General features: G+C 42.8%; 2 protein-coding genes across 3 annotated transcripts in view; one reads left to right on the forward strand and one right to left on the reverse strand.

Annotated features, from left to right (window-relative positions):
* The window catches only part of LOC126998421 (formyl peptide receptor-related sequence 6-like), a 68,242-nt gene that overhangs the window by 14,810 nt on the left and 43,432 nt on the right, over positions 1 to 10,000 (forward strand). The gene's annotated exons all lie outside the window — the stretch shown is intronic.
* Positions 7,367 to 10,000, reverse strand: part of LOC126998422 (uncharacterized) — a 4,439-nt gene continuing 1,805 nt past the window's right edge. Inside the window, exon 2 of the mRNA XM_050860087.1 lies at positions 7,367 to 9,252. Coding sequence (XP_050716044.1) covers positions 8,024 to 9,097 — 1,074 coding nt within the window. The 5' untranslated portion in view covers positions 9,098 to 9,252 and the 3' untranslated portion in view covers positions 7,367 to 8,023. The remainder of the gene's footprint in view (positions 9,253 to 10,000) is intronic.

Below are 10,000 nucleotides of genomic sequence, written 5' to 3' on the forward strand. Positions count from 1 at the left end.
CTTCTTTATCTCTTTCACCCTCCCACCTCGGGGCTTGCTTAATCCCTTTCTTTCGTATTACTTAATTAATCTGACACTTAAATTACTTTCTCCATTTTCTCGTGCATAATTCCAGCTCATCTCTCTCTCTCTCTCTCTCTCTCTCTCTCTCTCTCTCTCTCTCTCTCTCTCTCTCTCTCTCTCTCTCTCTCTCTCTCTCTCTCTCTCTCTCTCTCTCTCTCTCTCTCTCTCTCTCTCTCTCTCTCTCTCTCTCTCTCTCTCTCTCTCTCTCTCTCTCTCTTTTCTTTCTTTCTTTTTACATCTTACATAGTGCAATTTAATACAAAAATGTCGATGAGCGGGCAACGGCCCGCCGCTGCGGTCTCTCTCTCTCTCTCTCTCTCTCTCTCTCTCTCTCTCTCTCTCTCTCTCTCTCTCTCTCTCTCTCTCTCTCTCTCTCTCTCGCTCTCTCTCTCTCTCTCTCTCTCTCTCTCTCGTCATATTTCCATTTTCTCTGTTATTTTTTCTTTTCCTTATTTACATGTGTGTGTGTGTGTGTGTGTGTGTGTGTGTGTGTGTGTTTGCAGTACCCAGGGCGCTTTTTTTTTTTCAAATAAAAAATAACATGTCAGTTAGGAGGTCTACTTTTATCATTTAATTAATTGGCTTATTATTTTTCATTTTAATAATGGTAAACTGGTGATAAGCATTTAATAAACATTTCATTTATTTTAAATGTTTTAGGACTCACGAATTTTTTTTCGAACAGTTATTCATGTACTATATGTCTGTGCTTATTGCTTCCAATTAACGGCATTTTTACTCTGTTAACATTGGACCGTATTGGCTATACAGGCAACGACACATGTAGCCAGTCGGTGAACTGTCAAAGCAGTACTTTCCATAGATTTCAAGTTCTGTACTAGAGTGCGTCTGAGGCTGCCTGCCTCCAGGACACAAGGCCTTGGTACCGCCACCGCTCCAAGCCAACGACTGCACACACTTTACTTTTACCCGATTTCCTGACTCTACTATTTGACATGGAGAAAAACTGAAATCGCGTAGAAGTGAAGTGTGTGCAGTCATGGGCTTGGAGCGATGGCGGCACCATGGCCGTGTATCCCTGAGACAGCCTCAGACGAACTCTAGTCTATAACTTGAAGTCTATGGAAAGGACAGCTTTGAGTTGAGTGGCCACATGTGGCGCTGCCTGTATAGCCAATACGGTCCATTATTTTGTTTGTATTTTTCCGTATTAGCAATAAAAAAAAAAAACTTTTTTTTCATTTTTATCACACTTCTTTCCACACATTCATGAACGTAAGGTATAATTAGCATACAAATACTAATTACACATTTCACTAAAACTTAATTTTGTCCTTCTAAGATACTCTCCGACAAGCAATTCAGGCAGGTAGAGTAAACCACCCACCATGCACTCAAAGCCAAACTCTCAGACTTCCACCCAGTTCTCCAACCCTGTCAGACACGCACTCTGCTCCCACAGACAGCCACCCACACGCACCCCAAGACAGACCCAAGGACTTCCAAATATAAATAGAACGCTGGACACTTATTATCTTTTTCCTTTTCCTTTTTACAACCAACAGAAACTTAGTTACAAATCTGGACCTTGCCAACAGACTCTGAGTGCGTCTCTTAAGAGGATGATGAGGAGGAGGAGAAAGGTGACGACGATGATGAGAAGGAAGACGAGGAGGAAGAGGAGGAGTTGGAGGTTCATTCCCTCATTAAATGTATCCGGCACTCCATGTTCCTTTAAGGATAAAAATGTTTCCTCCACCCGTTTAAATGAGTGTCTAGTTCAGAGGTCGGCAACCCATAATTCTAGAAGAGCCAATTTCTGCAAACTTGGCAGAAAAGCAGTCCTGCTGGAGCCGCAGTGTACAGTGTAAATGAAAATTACGAAACATTAATATCTCCTCCTCCATATGGGAGCTAGATAATATACCAACAGATAAGACAAGACAGTAAATTACACTAAACAAAAATAATTATAATAATAATAATAATTATTATTATTATTATTATTATTATTAATATTATTATGGCTCCAGCAGGACTGCTTTTCTGCATATAAAAGCAGCTGTCATAAAATAAACTATTTTATTTATGATGCCCCTCCATTAATTTCATATGATGTCACCAACATAGTGTCAATCGTTTATAGCTAGTTACCCCGACTGCACAAGTATTACATACTTTTAAACAACATGCCAACTGTACTTAATATATCTGGTCACCATGCCGGGTTTAAACTTCTATGTGACTTCTGCTCCTGAGTTTCTTTGGAGAGCTGCTCAATGCCTGGAGCGTATGCTCTCATTTTCTGCGATAATTTGGAAGTTTTTAAGTAGGTGGCAGGAGCCACCTGGCAGGAGCCACTGATGTCTCTTGAAAGAGCCGCAGGTTGCCGACCGCTGGTCTAGTTAGAAGGCGTGTCTCTCTCTCTCTCTCTCTCTCTCTCTCTCTCTCTCTCTCTCTCTCTCTCTCTCTCTCTCTCTCTCTCTCTCTCTCTCTCTCTCTCTCTCTCTCTCTCTCTCTCTCTCTCTCTCTCTCTCTCTCTCTCTCTCTCTCTCTCTCTCTCTCTCTCTCTCTCTCTCTCTCTCTCTCTCTCTCTCTCTCTCTCTCTCTCTCGTTCACCTGTCATCAGCAAAAGCGGCTTCTCTTTAGTCTTTTCTCTCGCTCCTTCCTTCTTTAAGACGCAGCGAGGATCCTCCTGAACTCTGTGTTTCCCTCGCTGTCTATATATCTTCCTCTTCGTACTCCTCCTCCTCTTTCCGCTTGTCTGTGTCTGTCTTCCTCTCTGTCTGTGTCTATCGTCCGCGCTGTCATCGTCTGTGGTGCTCTATTTATCTACTTTAACTATCTATCTATATCTATCTCTGAACGTGTCAGGAAAAGTGTCATATAAAATCAAAACTCTCATTTTAGACAAAAAAAAGTGCAGTCAACGGAAGGTAAAAGGTAAGCTGTTTTCGTTTTCTTGGACAAAGTTAAACTCTCCTTAGCCAATAAAAAAAAAAAGAGTGTGTGTGTGTGTGTGTGTGCGTGTGTGAGAGAGAGAGAGAGAGAGAGAGAGAGAGAGAGAGAGAGAGAGAGAGAGAGAGAAGAGAGAGAAGAGAGAGAAGAGAGGAATTACTGGTCCTTTGCATCAAGGGTTCAATAAATCTTCGGGTGGACGTGACTCTTCCTAAAAAGATCTCGATAAACAGTGAGGTAAATCAGGGAGACTCAAAGAGGAGGAGGAGGAGGATAAAGAGGAGTAGTAGTAGTAGGAGGAGGAGGAGGAGGATAAAGAGGAGTAGGAGGAGGAAGAGGAGGAAAGGTAGTGTTGGTGAGGAGGAAGATGGGAGATGAAAATGGAGGAGCAAGAAGAAAAGAAGATTTGAAGGAGGAAGAGGAGGAAAAATATACAGACAGTGACTGAGGAAAGACAATTATGAAAAAAATATAGATGGAAAGAACAATAAAAAGGAGAACAAAAGCAAAGGAGTAAGCGAAGGAGGAGAAAGATAAACGTGGATGCTGTAGAGGAGACCAATAAAAAAAGGAGGCGAGATAATGATAAGGAGGGATTTAGAAGACAAATGTGGTGCAGGAGGAGAAGGAGGAAGAGGCGGAGGATTAGGAGAAGGGAGAAGAAGAGGCGGAGGATTAGGAGGAGAAGGGAGAAGAAGAGGCGGAGGATTAGGAGGAGAAGGAAGAGATAAGTTAATGCTGAGAGAAACGAAAACTGAGAGTAAGTCAGAGGAACAAATTTACCGATTCGCTAACTCCAATATAAACACGTCAATTTATACCCCAATCTCCCTCCCATTCTCTCTCTCTCTCTCTCTCTCTCTCTCTCTCTCTCTCTCTCTCTCTCTCTCTCTCGTATCCATCCTTACACACACACACACACACACACACACACACACACACACACACACACACAAGGATCTCTATTGCGCAACAGCCTGCACGCTCACTTAATAACTGATAGGTCTTGGGTTCGATTCCCAGGTGAAGTGAGGATTAATGGGCATTCTCCTTCAATCAGTGTCCCTCGTCTACCCAGCAGTGAACGGGTGCTGGGTTACAGTCGGGGGTTGTGTCCTGGCCCCCGGGTGTGAGTGGGTGTGGTGTGAGGTTCAAGCCATACTCAAAGATCCGTCACTTGAAAAGAAAGTCATATCTCACAGTTTACTCGCACATGGAACGATATGATACAACAAAAATGACGAGGTATTGTCATAAAACATGAGGAGAAACTTTACATTATATTCTTTCTTCCCACATCATGGACACATTTATACCACAGTGCAGTAAGGATAAACTGTTGGCTCAAAACGAGAAGATACTATTTTGTGAGTCGAGTGCAATGGAAATAACAGTATTAAATTTTTTGACATTCTCTTAGATCCTTGAGAGTAAAGGAAAACATCCAATAGACAAACAACAACTCAGAGGCCAGGATGGTATCACGTTGCAGACACGGCCAAAGCTTTTAAAAGTCCTATGTGCGTTGCGTGTGAGAGACCCAGTACAAACACGGTAATAATTTTGAAAACACCTATAACAATAATAATAATAATAATAATAATAATAATAATAATAATAATGATAATAAGTAACATACTGAGATGAAAGGGAAAAAAAAATAGAGAAGAAAGAGAAAAAGAGCACTGAGAGGCAACGTGGGAGGGGGAGGGGAAGGGGAAGGGATGGGAAGGGTAAAGGAAGAGAACAAAATTGAATACTTACTTCTGTTGCTTATTCTGTCCGAGATTTTCATTATTTGTCACATCTTTGTCCTCTTTTCCTCACCCAACATCCTCCAGCACAATCACAGCACTATCCGACTATCGGTCCTCGTGGTCTGTCGTATTTTTTGCTCAGACACAGACAACAGACCAAACCGCCCGCCCTCCCCCACTCCCCAGCTCGTCTCCCGCACGCAATGTTGCCAAGTACCTTTAGTATCTGTGTTTTGGCCAGTGAAATATCTTGATTCAAAAACAATTCTGAATGCAATACACTATATGGCTGAAGAAGGTAACCACATAAAATAGCTAATGTGAAGATTGAAATATAAATATGGAGGAAAACCATTATCCAAAAGTTTACGTCGAGTGACACAATAAAAGAAAAATGTTTAATATATGACTTGCCTTTCAGAGTAACACTGAATAAGAAATAACATAAATAATATTAAGTTGGGAAGTAAATGGAAAACGTAAGACGTAAGGCGCGGTGGAACCTTTCGTTTTGCTGAACGTACCGCCGGAAACAGTGTCACCAGTGGCGTCACGACACATCTGTACAAGGGTGACAGACGGTAAGGCGTCACCAAAACGTCATCACACATCGCCATAAGTGACGTCACGGGTAACGCATCGCTACGCGCTGTTCTTATAAAAGAGTGTAGCTGAATAAGGAAAAAAAGACGGTCAAATTCAGCAAGAGCCAGAAGAGACTTTTGGGTGCAGGCCGCGGGTCGAAGTGAGAAACAATAACCCGAACGTAAAACAAGTGAAAAGTTAAAAAAATAAAAACATACAGATTAGTACTGCTTGCCATGAGAAGGGTTTCAATGTCTGGCTCGATGGATTAGGTAGACAACAGAATAATGTCATTGAGGTGGAGGTCCGAGAGTTGAGGGCGAAGTCGAGACTTTGTGTCCTTCATTTTGGTAATGAGCAGTTCGCTTCAATAGATGCTTCCAAACATGGCTTCGATGCGTTAAACATGCACAATGTATTTTGGGAAATTATTAGCAGGGAGGTCATTGGAGAAGAGGTACGGGACTTTGCACCGAGTTCATCGTTGCAATGTAGCTCCACCAACTCCATCTGCAGTGGGGTAGGGGGATCGTCAACAGGGAAGTCAAAGGGTGCGATGAACTTGATGTCCTTAGCCAGCAGCCTGACTCCTGTGAAACGGAAGGCAAATTCCTCCCGCAAGGAAAATACGCAAACTTAACATCAGACGCAGTGATGTCCATAAGTAGAGCCAAGCGAACGAGCCATGGAGAGTCACAGTGCTCAGCGTGAGGAAGATTCTTCTGATGGAGGAAAGTGGTGATCTCCAGCTTCATGTCGCACACACGGGAAAACGTAGCCCCACGTTAAGTTACGGCCTGTCTTTTTTTTTTTTTTTAATTAAATAGCACAGCCAGATCTCAAAATGAAAAGATTGTTTTCAAAAGGACAGACCTGGCAACTCTTGTGGAGTGAGGCGAGGAGCAAATGGTTGCCAAACAGCTTTTGCCAGCATATGCTGTTTAGCAGGATATTTTCTAGGGTTTCGCGAGCCGGAATGCAATGTTAATGCCTAGCAGGGTGGTGAGCCGGACGCTAGGTCTTCGTGGGCCGGATATGGCCCGCAGGTCGGAGGTTGCCCGCCCGTAAAATACAGACACAGAAAGGCTGTTCCAGAGCTTGGTAGCGAAAGAAATTAAACAATCAATAAGATGCTTGTAAATTTTTCCATGAAGATCTGGACAGTATAAGAATGAGACAGAGTAGAAGGTCACAGGCAGGGTGAGGTAGTCATGGAACACAGGAAAAAACAGGCTAAAGTAGATACACGGCGGGATTAGCTGATAGATTGTGACGTCACGGCGGTAAAAAGATCAGGAATTTGTTAATGATTGGGTGTAACTTACAAGTTTATTATTTTACACGGTGCCAAGTGCTTACTTTCATCCTCCAAGAACTGTGAAGGTGAATAGCTACACTTCATCAGATAAACTTCACCTTTGTTATTATTATTTACATGATATTTACACTATAATTTTCATATCTGGTCTGAATTATCTACAAAAGTTACTGATTCTATGAAATAATAATAATGATAATAATAATAATAATAATAATAATAATAATAATAATAATAATAATAATAATAATAATAATAATAATAATAATAATAATAATAGTACTGTTGATCAGGAAAAATGTTAGAAATGGATAGATCGTTACGAACATTCCTCTTAGGGATTTTTTCATAAGCTTTAGAAACACAAGAACGTGCAGCTATTGTACGGAATAGTTTGAAGTGATAGAGCGGTCAACCTTCTCAGGCACAGGCTGTATGTAGGCGTATTTCCAGCAGGAAGAGAAGATAGATGTTGAAAGACAGAGACGAGAGTTTGGGCAGGCAGGGGGTCAGCACGGACGCGCAGCTTTAGGAATTATAAAAGGAACTCCATTGTTCCATGGGCACCGTGTGGTACGCATCGGACTTCCTGCTCTCCCATGATCGACAGCTTTTAATTTCCAATATCGTTTCCAATAGTCCTTGGGACAATGAAGTAAAACACAGTTCTGTACAGCAGACTGTTATGCCATCTATTCACTTTACATGGATTGATTACGTGCTGAACTAATAAATCAGGTTATAATCAAATCAAACGCTTTATTTCTCCAAATAAGTACAGTAGTGTTATAAGGCAATGCATATAAAAACTACGTACGATGAGATCTTATAAAACATAAGCAACAAAGACATAAAACAAAAATTAAAAGAATAAAACTCTTAAGACTGCCAATAAAAGCTAAATAAACTCATATATGCAAACAATCTCAATAAGATCCTTTATGTTTCATCTGGCCAGAGGTATTTCTAGTGACTCATCTAATATATGGAGCATCTCCTTTACTAAGATGGAACGCGAGTCTTCAAGGAGCATTTGTATCATATAACCTCCTTCTAGAGTCTAAACTGTCTTTAGTCACACAGGAAAAATTAGGTGTAAGTTATTTCAAAGCACAAGGAACGGCGGACACAGCGTCGATATTCAGGGTTCTTGCCTAACCTCTGGACACAAAGGCCGTTCGCAGGAAAAGGTTGCGGTAAGAGAAAGACTCTGCCGGGGAACCGAAACACAACATTCATTCACCAGACGTGTTCATAAAGAATGACAAAGACTTTACAGTTACACAGCTTCAAACATTTTCTCACACACAAAAAAATGGCCTAAGTATCAGCACAGCTACTTGCGGGTGGAAGGAATTTTTTTACTATTACGTAATCAAGGTCAGGAGAGCTTCAGGAGCAAGTTGAGGCAGCCTTGCTGAGCCTCCTTGTGCTCATGCCTTTGCAGGACCTGTTGTAGATAACTCGCCTCCCTTCTCAGGGCTTTCACGACCTTCCTCTGGTTCTGAAGGTCTTTCTCAAGCTGTTTAAAACCATCCTTTTCTTTCTTGCGCTGCTGCCACTGACGCACAGCATCTTTCCGCCGCTTTTCCTTTTCCGGGTCTGACTGAGGCCCCCATTCGTGCACCCTCAACCTGCGTCCACGAGAACCAGCGCCCCCAGAAGGCGGAGGTGCGTGGCTTGTGCCTGCAGGGTCAACTTGTCGAGGGTCATGCTCGAGGTTTACCCCTCCATACATACCCATCTCTTCTTCGTCGTCGTCGCTACCGTTGTTGGAATTTGTTGGGTCTTGAAGGTCGAAGACTGCCAGGACTTCTGGGTTCTTACAAAAATGCATTGCCACTTCCCGGATTTTGTCAATCCCCCAGGTAGTCACGTCGTTAAGCTTCTCCTGGGTGCTGGGAGGAGGGTGGGGAGCCTCAGTGAACCCAGCCTGCTGCGCCTCCATCACGAGGTTCTGTGGTGAGTGGAGATGGGAAGTGTAATGGTCCAGAGCCGTGGCACCTCCGAAGGGGTTACTGGCGTGGTGTTGGAAGTTCGCCTGGTTCAGGTGGGATTGCGGGGTGGCCCAACTGGAGGCGTGCGGTTCCAGGCACGCGGCACCTCTGAGGGGACTGCTGGTGTTGTGTGTTTGTACGTAGGCGTGGTCCAAGTGAGGCTGCAGTGTGTTATGTTGGTGGTAATTCGCATCGTCCAGGTGTGGCTGCAGCATGTTCAAATCCGAGGTGCAATGGTCCAGGGCTACGGCACTTACGAAGGGGCTACTGGTGTTATGTTGTTGGAAATTCGCGTGGTCCAGGTGGGCAGGTGAGTGAGTGGCCGAATTGGAGGACTGTGGATACAGAGACGCGGCATCTCCGAGAGGGCTGCTGGTGTTGTGTTGGTGAGGGCTGTCCACGAGCCTCGGGTGTGTGGCTGGAGCACCGTCGAGGAAGTTAACACCCTGAAGTTTCATCTTGGTGTGTAGGAGTGAGTCGAGTTCTCACGAAGGTGAAAGAAACAGTGGCGGTGCTCCTCCGGGCGTTGGAGCTATGGTGCCACGCTTCAAGGCCTTGCAGCGGGCTGTTAGGGAGTCGCGGCTTTCCTCGGGACCCAGCTGGTGTAGTAGTCCTTATACAGAAGAATAAGTTAATTTTCTTTGCTTTCTGTCTTTTGAATTTTGAATGGAATGAAATAGAACAGCAATACACAGAATGTTCAAAGATTGATTAGTTTGTAACCAACAACGAAAATCTATTTGCTGCTGTGAAGGCAGTACCATCAGTCACACTCGACTCTGATCATTGAATGATCCTTGTTAAAATCAAGATTCAGAAATCAAAAAGGAGAGCAAAGAAGAAAACAAAATAAGTAAAAACTGAAAATCTTAAAATAAATCAAGTTAAAGAAAACCTAAGGGGAAAAATAGCAGAGGACACACCAACAAATGAAAATGAAGAACTAGATGTTGAAGAAGATTGGAGATATATAAAAGAAAAAATAACTTAGATAACAAAAGTTGCAGGGGCCAAAATGCACAGCATGGTGTAATGAACAGGACAAGGAGGCAGTAAATATGAAAATGAAATCATTTAGAAAATGAATGAAAACTAGGCAACAAGAGGACAAAGAATAATGTGTGGAAGATAGAAACACTTGTGAGAGAATAAAAAGGAAAGCAAAAGGAAATAAGAGGGTTACAGTTGCTAAGGATTTATTGGGGGGCAGCAGAGATACAACTAAATTATTGTACAGTATGGCAAAAAACTACAAGACGGGATATGTGGATTTTACATATGCGGTGAATGATAAGGATAGAAAGACTCTACTTGACCCAGAGATAATTGCAGAAAGATGGACGGAATATTTTGAAGAGCTG

The sequence above is a fragment of the Eriocheir sinensis genome, chromosome 14 (assembly GCF_024679095.1).
Source record: "Eriocheir sinensis breed Jianghai 21 chromosome 14, ASM2467909v1, whole genome shotgun sequence".
NCBI lineage: Eukaryota > Metazoa > Arthropoda > Malacostraca > Decapoda > Varunidae > Eriocheir > Eriocheir sinensis.